Source organism: Diadema setosum, chromosome 20, assembly GCF_964275005.1.
Source record: "Diadema setosum chromosome 20, eeDiaSeto1, whole genome shotgun sequence".
Lineage (NCBI taxonomy): Eukaryota > Metazoa > Echinodermata > Echinoidea > Diadematoida > Diadematidae > Diadema > Diadema setosum.
The window spans coordinates 2,972,545-2,984,720 of record NC_092704.1 but is presented as its reverse complement, the minus strand read 5'-3'; the positions used below and the strand labels follow the sequence as shown (position 1 = coordinate 2,984,720).

Sequence of the window (12,176 nt, the reverse complement as noted above, 5' to 3'; positions counted from 1 at the left end):
CGTGTGGCAGCGCAGCTAATGATAGAACCCTTCAGCTCTCATTTTGTGCAAGTGGCCAAAAGTACAAAAAATTCACTCCCGCTCCCAGGATAGCATCTCAGAAAATTGCATCACATTGGAAGGCCTGGCCTGGGAGGAAGATGAAAAAAGAAAGAAAGGACCCAGCAGAGCGCATCAAAACAGCTGGGAGAAAAATCGGCAGGAATGAGGTGGGGAGATTGGATGGAGGAGCACATGTTTTGAATAACTGCAGATGGGGGCATCTACCCCCAATCTCGCCCTTCGGTTCCAATCATGTTGGACCCGGGCGAAAGAGCCGAATGCAGAGACATCATTTATGGTGGAGAAAGAATGTTGAGTGTGAGTCTCAACAGTGATCCTTAAGAAGCAACAAGTCAAGCCAAAACTTTTTCTTTCAACCCTTACTCTGCTTTGTTTATCAGCACAGATGCCTAGAAACTAAAATGAATCAATGAATAGAGATTATCTAATCCTGTAATCCCTATTGTGTCACCATAGCCTTCCTGTTGAACTGAGGCCCATTGCTACACCTGAGTGGGCTTGCTCACTTTACTACTGGGTCAATGTTATTGCGCCTGATTATCAAATTGCACTATACTGACGTAAATAAGCACTGAATTGATCAGTGATTTTAAAGTTAATTTTGGGTCAGTGGTAATTCTAATGGACTTTTGGATGCTGATGAAAAAGCTTGGCAGTTTAACCGTGGTGCCTGGGCACATAAAGGGGTAATCTGGTGTAGACGAAGGAGAGGAGGAGTAGTTGGTCCAAGCATTTTAGCTGTACAGATCACCATGGCAACTGCATCATCATGGGGAACTGCATCATCACAGAGTATGGTAGAAAATCCAATAATTCATGGATGTATTTAAACAATCCAAAAGTGCCACAACATTTTGCTAAACTTGCATCTACCATTCTCTGACATGTTAAGGATTTCGAGATAAAATCTTGGGGAGTGCATGTAAAATGTACACAGATTCCCAAAAGGCAGACACTCATAAAATGCTCTTTTGCTCACTGCTTTCTACATTGGATATGAAAAGAGTTAACTTATTCTGTGGTAACACCTACTGTATGGCTGAAAATGCTAACATCATTGCCAGGCACAGCAGTACTGATCTTACTTACAGCTATCTTTTGTTTTGGTTTGTCTGTTTTTTCTCAAAACAACACCTTCTTGTTTATTCAATCTGTCATTGTTTACAGTGCTATAACCACCATGAACATGGCTTGGTGGAAAAACAGGTGAATCAGAATTGAGTTGTCCCAGATTTTGGTGCCACTGCAATGTTTGCACCTAAACCTTTCTATCAAATGTGTTACATGCATTCATTTCAATGATAATGTAGAAAGAATTGCCTTGTCATCCTACAGACAATGCTTCTTTGGCAGGGAATGGGGGGGGGGGGGTTGATCGGGGTAGGGGTAGGGGTAATTCCAGCATTAAGGAGTTTGCCCCAGAAAGACCTAATACTGTATGATAGTACTTGATATCCTTGGCACCTACCACAATATTCTGAAAGCTCACTGGCTATTGCTAGGGCTGTTGCTAGGACTGTTGCTAGGGTTGTTGCCGGGGTAGTTTCAGCCACCGTAAATTGCTTTACAAATGTATGTCTGTCATGTTGCAAGTATGTAATGTGATCTCAGCCATCCGAGTTCCTTGCGTCAGAGAGAGGGAGGGGGGTGGTCTAATTTGGCTGCCAGCTAGACCACAAGCGACCAATCGTCATGGGGCGCGTTTGATCAAGTTCCAGGAATTCAAGCAACCCTGGGCAAGGTGACACCTCTGCAAATGAGTCCTACTTCACAAACTTCCAAACGTTAGTTACGTTCACACGGAGGCCAATCATTGATGGTAGCTAATCATCAATGATAAGAGTTTCCCCCTTAAACTATGACGAGTGTCCATGGGACACCTAATCCTTTAAGATTAAACTATCAAGTGAGTGTCCCACTCGATAATGAAACCACAAAACCAGAAGAAATGTAGGCATCTACACCGGGCTAAACTACAAGCTTATCATCAAAGTTAAAAACTTTGAGCCAGTCTTTAGGATAAGGAATACACTGTATTTGCCATATAATTAGTGAGTCTAAATTTTCGTGAAACAAGACTTCCCGACAATTTCGTGGGTGGTAATTTCGCGATCATGGAGTCCTGTACTGAAAGGAGAAATGTATACGCATACATGTACGTCACGTTCATATCGGGATCACAGTCAATATTTTCGCATGTCTTTAATTTCGCGAATAGCAGCTGACTTGTGAAATTCGTGAAAATAAAAACCTCGCGAAATATTTGCCGTATACAGTAGTGTGAACCTAACTACATGTAGTCCCTCACAGAACCTTTTAGAAAAGGCACGAGAGAGAGAGAGAAAAAAAAAAATTGCAAACATCCATAACATTGAGCTCTTCACTGAATACATGTTGCCAGAGACTTTGCAAAGAAGCTAGACTTGGAAATTTGTCAATATTGACAAATTAGGTGAGCCGATATATCCTTAAATAAATGTTTTGAGCCCAAAATTAGATTCAGGTGACGCTATCCATTACATATCTGTGATTCGAGGCGAATGGCCATGTTATTTTTGAGATTCTCATCAAAGAAAGGGAATCGAACATGCAAACTTGCATGCAGAATTTGAGATTTGATAGGTCATATACTGTATACGCTATAATTTTCGCGAATTGCCGATGTCACACATTTTCGCGAGTGGTTAAATTCGCGATTGGGGGACTAAAGCTTAGCCAGTATGGTCTGTTCGGTGAGCCGTAAAATGTTCGTATCATCAAGGCAAGGGATTCATTTTGAAAGGTAATATTTTCGCGTGTTGTTAATTTCGCGAATAGCTCCCGACTCGCGAAATTCGCGAAAATAAAACCCACGCGAAATATATAGCGTATACAGTACTAACAAAGACGCAAAATGAAAACTCATATGAATGCACGGCTCCAAAAACGGACTACAGGGTGTTTCCTAATAATATCATGAATGTAATAATAGAAGTTCGCAGTTTGCTTCAAAGCGGGAGTAGTCAAGTTCTCTTTCATCGTGCTGGGAAAATGAAAATATGTTAATCTTCTTTTCTTTATATCATTCTTCATATGTGACATCACAAACTGAAGTAGTATTCTCATCCAGCATTAGCTGCATCCAAACTTTAAAAATTCCCAACTTTTGAACAGATGATTCGATTTGCATTAAACTTTCACTAATGCATTCTACTAATATTATAGCATTCACTCAATCCACATGTGTATTGAGTTTCATTTCCCTTCAACAATGTAAAGGAATGCATTTTTTTTTTATTCTATCAATTGAGTTTGAAAAGAAAAAAATCTCATTCTGTCATTCATGACTGGTGACCTTTTCTTTTTTTCTTTTTTTTTTGTTTTGTTGGGTTTTTTTTCAATAAGAAAAAAAATGTTCCTCCATAGGGCAACACTCAAAGACCGGAAGAATGTTTAAAATTTTCCGCTATTAAGTCACTTTTATCTACCAGTTGTCTAGAATATGACTCTATGTTCACATCTCATATAGATATCTCCAAGAAAAAAAAAAGCAAATCTATCTAAACCACTCTGGAAATGTCATTCCCTGGTCTTCATGCAGGAAAATAAAAACAGAACAAAAAAAGAAAGAAGAAAATATTGAGGCTTTTTGTGCAAAAAAAAAAAAAAAAAAAAAAAAAATGCAGCTATATTGAATTCCCTCATGGCTTTTCGACTATTATCAACAATATATGCCCAATTCTCTTCTTTATACACTTCTCATTTTTTTTTTTTTTTTGCCTTGACTCAAAAAATCTTTCACTCTGAGAGGTAACTCTTCTCATCTTTGAGGTGCTATTAAATGAGGTGAAATTTTAGAATTTATTTGTCAGACAATCAAATAATGTATGAAAACATCTTACACGCCCGAAGCAGGTGTATTTCATGCCAACAGACAAAACAATGTTGCTGTTATTGTGGTGCTGCTAAAAAAAAGGCAACATTTATTGCAAAATCGTTGTTGGTTAAAGTGTTTTGTTTCACTTTTTCGGTTTTCTTTCACCGAAAATTGCTATATCTGTTTTATGAATGTTCAAAGCAAATGCATGACTTCCTCCAACTTATGAACAGTAAGAAATCTATACCTTGTTTTCAGACATTAGATAAATATGATTTCATATATGGTTTCTTATCATAAAGAGGGACTAAAAGTCCTGGCAGTAGATTGTCCCCAGGATACGGAAAATGTTCTTGGGAAGTTGGGAACATCAACATTCGACGATGTCAGCTGAAACCTTTCCTTGCAAACAGAAATTCAGAGAGCTAATTCAGAGAGCTAACTTTGGCTAGAGGCAAAATACCACTACAGGAATTGCTGCATGGTTGCCGTGGCAACTGGGCATCCACTTACTTCCACGAGGTGGTTGTCCGGTCCGTAGAGGTCCTTGTCGAGCTCGATGACGAGGCTCTTGAAGAAGGAGGAGAACTTCCGCTTCTGGCGGGTGTCGTACTTGGGTGCGCTGGGCTATGTGGGTAATAAACAATATGTTTGTTGAATATATATTCATATATGTTTGCTTATCTAAATACCATTTTAAAGAATAACGTGCAAAATAGTGATGACAGTACCCTTACAGGAAAATGGTGCTTTATACTCAAGAGTCTGCTATGAGTGAATAAAAACCATGCTTTTTGATTTTCATCTTTGTTTTTTTCTTTTTCTCCTTTAGTTGTTCTTATCACTATCATTAGATATTCAAGAGTCTACTCTGAGTGAATTAAACCAGGCTATTATGATTTTTCATTTTTGTTTTCTTCTTTTTTCCTTTTGTTGTTGTTATCACTATCATTAATATCATAAAACAATATATCACGCACAAACAAACCGTCTGTGTATTTTTTTCCAAACTATAAACATGACATGGAGTCACAACACTGCACATCTGTCATGAAGCAAGTTACAAGAGGCAAAGCATGTTGCCTCATCTCAGTATTTCGATTGTTTGTACCGCTCCATGGATCAAAAGTCTCTTGACAACTGAGGCCCTGACAACACAAGGTGTCTGCAGACAAAATGTTTTGACGATGTAACAGAGTTTGAAAACACAGAAGCTTCTACAACTGTCAACATGTAGCTATACTTTCACTCTTTAAAATCTTTGAAGGGAGGATTTCATCTGCCCAATCTGTGAAATAGTCATTGGAAGTATGAGGGATATTGGATAGTTCCATCAAAAGTTATGAATCTTTAATGTGGCTTCCCTCTCTTAACTCTTCAGCAATTTATGTTATCAACTGTACAAAAACCAAGAGACCCATGGGCCTCGATCACGTTCACACGAACAGCACAATTTGCCATCATGACACTCCAACTGAGGCAAACTATTTCAAAAGTCTTGAGGTTGTTAGTTTGCTACAGGACTCTTGGGCAACACCCTCCTAATTATGGGTACTGGGCCCCAACCCTAGGGGCCTCCCTTGGGACAGATCCCATCCAAGAGGGCAAAACATGGAATTAACCAAAGCTTTAATAAATCATAACTTTGGAACAAATTGCTTGATTTCTCTGAAGTATTCACCAAGTATTTTGCTTCATCTTCTTCATTCACTGAATCCATCCATCCATCCATACATACATCTCTCTCTTTTTATCTATTCATCTATCTGTCTCTTAATATATCAATGTATCTATCTACCAATCCATCTCTCTCTATCTATCTATCTATCTATCTATCTATCTATCTATCTATCTATCTATCTATCTACCTTCCTACTTACCTATCTATCTATCTATCTATCTATCTATCTATCTATCTACCTTCCTACTTTCCTATCTACCTATCTATCTATCCATTTATCCATTAAAGAAAAGGAGATTTTTTTTTTTATTTTTTTTTTTACAGGGTGATCTCCCCATTAATCTCATAATATCCCTTTTGTCTCTTAGCTTATTACAACAAAAATGAATGGCCTGAGTTAGTCTCAGTTCAAGTCTTACATCCTCCAGCAGACGGCCCTCCACTCGGAGCTCCCAGGATGGGACACAGGCGTCTTCCTCATCTGCATCTGGTTTCCCGGGGTAGTAGGTGTTGGAGATGAAGACACGCAACTTGCGCTTTTGCTGCAGAGATGGACATTAGCGGGAGGAAAAAGATCAGAGAGAAGATAGCAATAGAAACGGGTGCATAAAAAAGAAAATAGAAAAAGAAAGACAGATAAGTGAGCAGATAGAAACGATCGGAAGAAATAGAGAAAGGTTGTTACAGAAGGGAGATTGATATAGAGACAAAGATGGATAGATTAGTTGACAGGCAATGATAGAGAGAAAGAAAGAAAGCAGAAAGATAAAGAGGGAGATTGATAGACAGACAGTGGTAGATGAGGAAAGAAAGAGAAAACAAAAACAAGTTAATGATCACTGTGCGGGTCATGTTGCCATTAACATCAAAGAACAACACTCATGAAATCTATGATTGTTTGTACGCTTTTTGCGTAACAGTGTATTAGTGCTCAAGCAGTAAAAAGAGAAGGGGGGGGGGAGGGTTCATGGATGACCTACAAATGGATTACGTGTCGTCAGGCCGACAGAAAAACAGAATGTGCCATCATATATAAAACTGCCTTACATTCTATAAAGAGTGCCAGAAATCGGTCTCAGATAACACTGTCCCTTCACCTGTTTTGTTTGTGTGTGTGTGTTTGTGTTTTTTTTTTCTTTTTTCTTTTTTTGGTTCCAGGCAGGTTAAACTCTGAGTGAACTTCTCGCGCACTTCACTGGCAGAGAAAAGAAATAGAATAGACTCTTTGATCACTGTGTAAACTAGATCAATGATTTGTTACAATATCCACAGAACCTATCACGCATCTCTTCCTCTTTCTCTCTCTCTCTTTATCGCCACTCGTTAAAGTCACAAGTCTAAACATGTGTGTGTGTTGTGTGTATGCGTGTGTGTGTGCTACGTGTGTCCTATCACATCTGTCTGTCTGTCTGTCTGTCTGTGACACAATACATTTGAGTACAGCAGAGTCATCATCTGCCTGTTAAAGATTCTTCACCCCACTAAAATAATGTGAATGATGAATGTGCGGAGAGTGCAAATACACACAGCGATGAGAGGGAGGGGGGCTGCAGGGGTAGATGGAGGGGGGGGGCTGTAGGGGTAGGGGGCTGCAGGGGTGGGGCGGGGGCTGCAGGGGTAGAGGAAGGAGTGCAGGGGATGGCACTGAGGAAGATGAAGTGGACCTATTGAAGACTCAACACAAAACCTTCACAAACATAACCCAGATATCATACAAGCCTTGTCGTAACACAATCAATTACGCCATTGTCAGCTGTCATTTCTGACAAATCTCTTTCTTCCCCGAAGTCATTTATACCCAAGCTCTCTCGTTCTCTCTCTCTGTCCTACCACTGTAATTCAGCAGAGTTCTACAACCTTTTTTTTTTCCCTCTCCATCCCTTTATTTTCTTTCTCCCTTTCTCACACCAATCCCAAAGCCATTTTGTTCATTTCTTTTCCTGCTGACTCTTTCACCATTGATATTTGCTTATTCAAATGTTTGTTTTCCTTTGCAATTTACTTACATCATATTACACTCTTCTTCTAATGTCAGATTAACCTAGATTTTATTCCCATGAAGATAAGTGGAAAGTAGTATTCATGATCAACACACTGTCTTGTTTGGAAACACAAAGACTCTATTGAACATTCTACACAATTTCTGCACTTGATACCTTCTTGCTCTATGCACTTAATGCAGAGCAGACCATACGCTCATCAAAACCAATGGCCAGTAAAACTGCAAAGGGCATTAACTCCAAATACACTCTGTTATAATATCAACCTATTCTCCAAAACATTCTCATAAAACCATAGACCTTGATGCAGAATGCACCAAGCTCCCATATCATGCAATTACTTAATACTCGTTTGACATTGTGGGTTACAAAAATCAGAACCAACCATGATACAAGCCCATGCTGTATCTGGGGATGGGAGGCATGAGGATTAGGAACACTTTAATAACGGGTGAAAAAACCTCCACGATGAACCTTTTTAGCACCACACATATGCTTTAATTCCCTTCATTTCAACTTCTTTCATCATTCACAGATGTAAGTGAGATAGAAAACTAAAGGTTCACTGCTCGCCAGGTCACAGCCTCTTTCATTCTCTGTTTTGTTGTTGTTGTTGTTTTTCCCCTGAAGGATGGCAACGGGGGAAAAAAAATCCCTCCTAATACCAATCTGTCTTCTATTCTTTCCTTCTCCCATTTTTCTTGAGACAGAAATAGACATCATATCATGGCTCCCAAATGAATTTATGAGTATGGGTGAAGGGAGAGAAAAAGAGAGAAGAGGGAGAGAGAAGGAGAGGTAGAAGAAGAGGATAACTGGTAGAAATCCTTGAAAATTGGCCCCTGGCGGACATAATCTCTCGTATTTCAGGTAGAATTGCTTAAATTGCAGGAGAAAAGACAGGAATGATTAACCTGTTGAAGTCTAGTCCTGAGTATACTCAGGCAGGTGTCTATGGGAAATGTGTGTTATATAGCAATATCAGCTCAACCTTAATGGGTTAATAAAAAGAGTAGGAAATATGATATATTTCTAACTCGCATTCTAGCGAGCAGCTCATGACGTCACATAATGGAAAATGATATTTAAAGAAAATATAAAAAAGAGAGAAAAGGAGAGAGGGAGTTAAAAAAAAAAGGGAAGTATATATGTCAAACAGATGAATGAGATACAATTGAAACAGCACACACAAAAAACCATCAGTTGGTATATATAGCTCGGGGTAGTTTTTGACCCTTTCATGTGTTTAGCCTATTTATCACTTGTCAAAACCTCCACGTCTATGAAGTACCTAGGCAGAGATAACGAAAACAACAAATGAACAAAAGCAAACACACACACACACACACACACACACACAAACACACACACACACAGAGAAAAATGTTTTATGTGTCCCTGAGCATGGGTGACAAGTGGCTTTGTTTTTGCTTCTCACACTGTGTCTTGTTTTCAATTTCCCTACCATCCTGTATGTTTGTTTTGTTACTCTTCTATTCTTGTCCAAACTTTTCTCCGTAATCTATCTATTTCTCATTTCCGTTCCTGCCTAGGCAGTTGGGTGCATTTATTGCTTGGTCCCAAGATGTTTGTTTTATTAAACCCAAGAGTCAAATTGTAAGGAAGTAGGGCAGTTTATTCTTAGCAACCAGTGTGAGAAAAAAATAGAAAAGAGAGAGATGAAAAAAAAAAGAGAAAGAATGAAGATAGAAGAAACTGGAAAAAAAAAATGGCATCCCCTAGGGCCAATATTTCCATTTCAGTGAAAGCAGCTTTGCAATAAAAACTTTATCTTAGCATTGCAACTTGACATTTATCGCCTCTCCTACAGTTTGTTCTTTGGTGTGTGAAAAGATATTGCAGCAAAGCATCGTTAGTCGGAGTCCTGAAGGTTTCCATGGAAAGGGGAAGGGGGGGGGGGGTGGGGGTGGAAGGAGAAGGAGGAGAGGGAGAGAGATTAAAGGCATAATTTACCATTTGCAGAAGAAACAAAAACCCAGCATTAGTGCTTTGAAATAGTTCTAAAATGTGAGTTGGGGATAGAAACAACCACTGTAAAAATTTGAATCCGCATAATCGATGTTAAGTCTTGTTAAATACACAAAATGTGTACAATAGTACAAATAAAAATGTTTCTAGACTAAACCATCTACAGTTACGGTTTAATGAGAAAAATACCGATATCTCCTTATATCTTAGGCTTTATTGCAAAAAATTTATATGGCACGATGTTTTGTGATACAACAAACCTCCACATATGCATCAAATGTGATATCTTGAATGTTTTTTTTAAATTACTGCTCCCAAAGGTACACAAGACCTTTAAATCATTGCAAGCCCAGTTTCTATGGAGTTAAAATAAATGAAAAAGAGAAGAAGGATAAGAGATGCATAGATACAGGAAGAATGATAGAAAAAAAGATGAAGGATAGACAGATTGACAGAGAAAGAATGACAGAATGATAGAAATAATGAGAGAAATATATAGAAAATGAAAAAGAAAGAATGACTCAGGGATAGAGATAAGGAAGGTAGGATGTGAGAGAAGCTGCATTCATACCAAAATTTACAGTTTTTGAAAATAGATGTAATGAAAATTGATGTATCTGAAAACCGTTAATTCGTTTGTGTGGGCACACACGTGGGCACACAAAAAAAAATTAACTGTCGCAATCTGCATTCATGATAATTTGTCCCGTGGGGTGTGTCCAAGCAGCACCCAGAGATTTCATAAATTTCTTCAAATCCTTTAACTCAACTGTCACAGTAGGTCCACACACTCAGATGCCTAGGTTAACACTGTAGACTTAGAAAAAAAAAAAACCAAAAAGCATTTGAACGCGGCCACAGCGTATGAAGGAGATGGACTAACTCTTGGATGGAGGTGAGAGGAATACGATACAGAGGCTGCATTTATCTAACTCAAAAGAATGAATCACGTTTCAAAATTTGTTTAGAATGAAGTTAATGAACGTCGTTTGAAAGGTGATTCTTGGGGTGCCGCGTACTTAACCATCACATATTGAAATGGCGATTTGCATGTTGTTACTGCACAGCTGCTTTGCACCGTTCAACCCAGGAATAATAGGTCAGCTGCTTACTACTAAACAATCCTTCATTATTCATGCACAAACAATGGGTACAAAAAACAAATGATGCGCACTTTTCTCCGCAACCGGAAACAGCTGAAAGTTGACTTGGGCAGCTCAGAGATATAAACGTGTTTCAAAATGGCATTGCATTTAGGCCTATCTACTTGCAGAAACGCGATTGTGGTCTAAAACGAATTGTAAATCTGCATTTCTAAACACGTCTAAAAGCACAGTTGCATATCTCTATTGCCCAAAAATGCTTCAAACACATTTAGGATCACGATTCTGCCTCAGAAAATTTTTAGATAAATGCACCCTGATGGAGAACTTCCCTCAGATTTGTTTATATGTTTTCTTAATGTGCAATATCAGCCGGTTAAAGCTGATCTGTGCCAAGCTGCACGAAAACATATTTAAGGTGCAAAAGATTCTTGGCAATTGTTCAAGTTGGCCACTTGATAAAGACAAAAGAGGCAATTGTGGTGACTGTGGGTGCACACAACAGGTGTGATAAGGGTGGGGATCTGTGTGTACACCATTGACGCCTATCTGCATTTCTTCTGACCTTTGACCCATGGAATGCTACAAAACGATTACAGCTTTCACTGGCCAGTTTCGAGGTGACCTTTTGAGGTGACTTTCATAGATAAAGGCTGCGTTTATCTAACTTGAGAGAGAGAGAATCACGTTTCAAAAAGCGTTTGGAACGGTGTTTGCAAACGTGGTTTGAAATGCGATTCTCGGGGAGCCGCGTTTATCTAACCATCATACAATCGCGATTCGAATGGTGTCACTGTGCAGCTGCTTTGCACCGTTTGACCCGGGAAGTAAAGGTCAACTGCATATCACCAAACATGCCTCATCAGTCACACACAAATAATGAGTAGAGAGCACAACCGGAAACAGCTGGGATTTGACCTTGAGATATAAACGCGTTTCAAAACGGCATTGCGTTTATCTCTTCACAGAAAGGCGATCGTGGTCTCAAATGCGTTTCAAAACACCCTTTGAAAGGTGTTTCAAAACGCCCTTTGAAAGGCTTTCAAAATGGCGTTTCTAAACGCGTTTGAAAACACAATTGTGTTTATCTAACCCCTGAGAATGCCTCAAACGCGTTTAGGATCGTGATTCTGCCTCAGAAAGATTTTAGATAAACGCAGCCAAAGTCAGACAAACAAAACAGAAAAAGTCTTCTTACACTCCTACTAAAAAAAGGAAATTTTGGCACAGAAATTTTACATTTTTCAAAAAACTGTACCATCTATCAGATTCATACGTACCTATGCAAATTGAATGACATGAGTTCATAATGCTACCATCACCAAGTTTCATATTCTCATATCTTTCACAAAAATCTTTGCTCAGTTTCCTTTTCTGAAATTAATCCTTTCCAAGAAATCTTTCAAGTCTTGATTTGGTAATGGTGACATTCTAAAGAGGAGCTGTTCCCGCTATAGTTAAGGGGAAAAAAAATCATCATAAAG

At 38.9% G+C, this 12,176-nt stretch overlaps 1 protein-coding gene across 1 annotated transcript in view; it reads right to left on the bottom strand.

Annotated features, from left to right (window-relative positions):
• LOC140243330 (SWI/SNF-related matrix-associated actin-dependent regulator of chromatin subfamily D member 1-like) overlaps positions 1-12,176 on the bottom strand; it is a 259,082-nt gene that overhangs the window by 85,268 nt on the left and 161,638 nt on the right. The window contains exons 5-6 of the mRNA XM_072323006.1: positions 6,020-6,142; positions 4,433-4,546 (exon numbers count right to left, since the gene is read on the bottom strand). Of these exons, the coding sequence (XP_072179107.1) occupies positions 4,433-4,546; positions 6,020-6,142 (237 nt within the window). The remainder of the gene's footprint in view (positions 1-4,432; positions 4,547-6,019; positions 6,143-12,176) is intronic.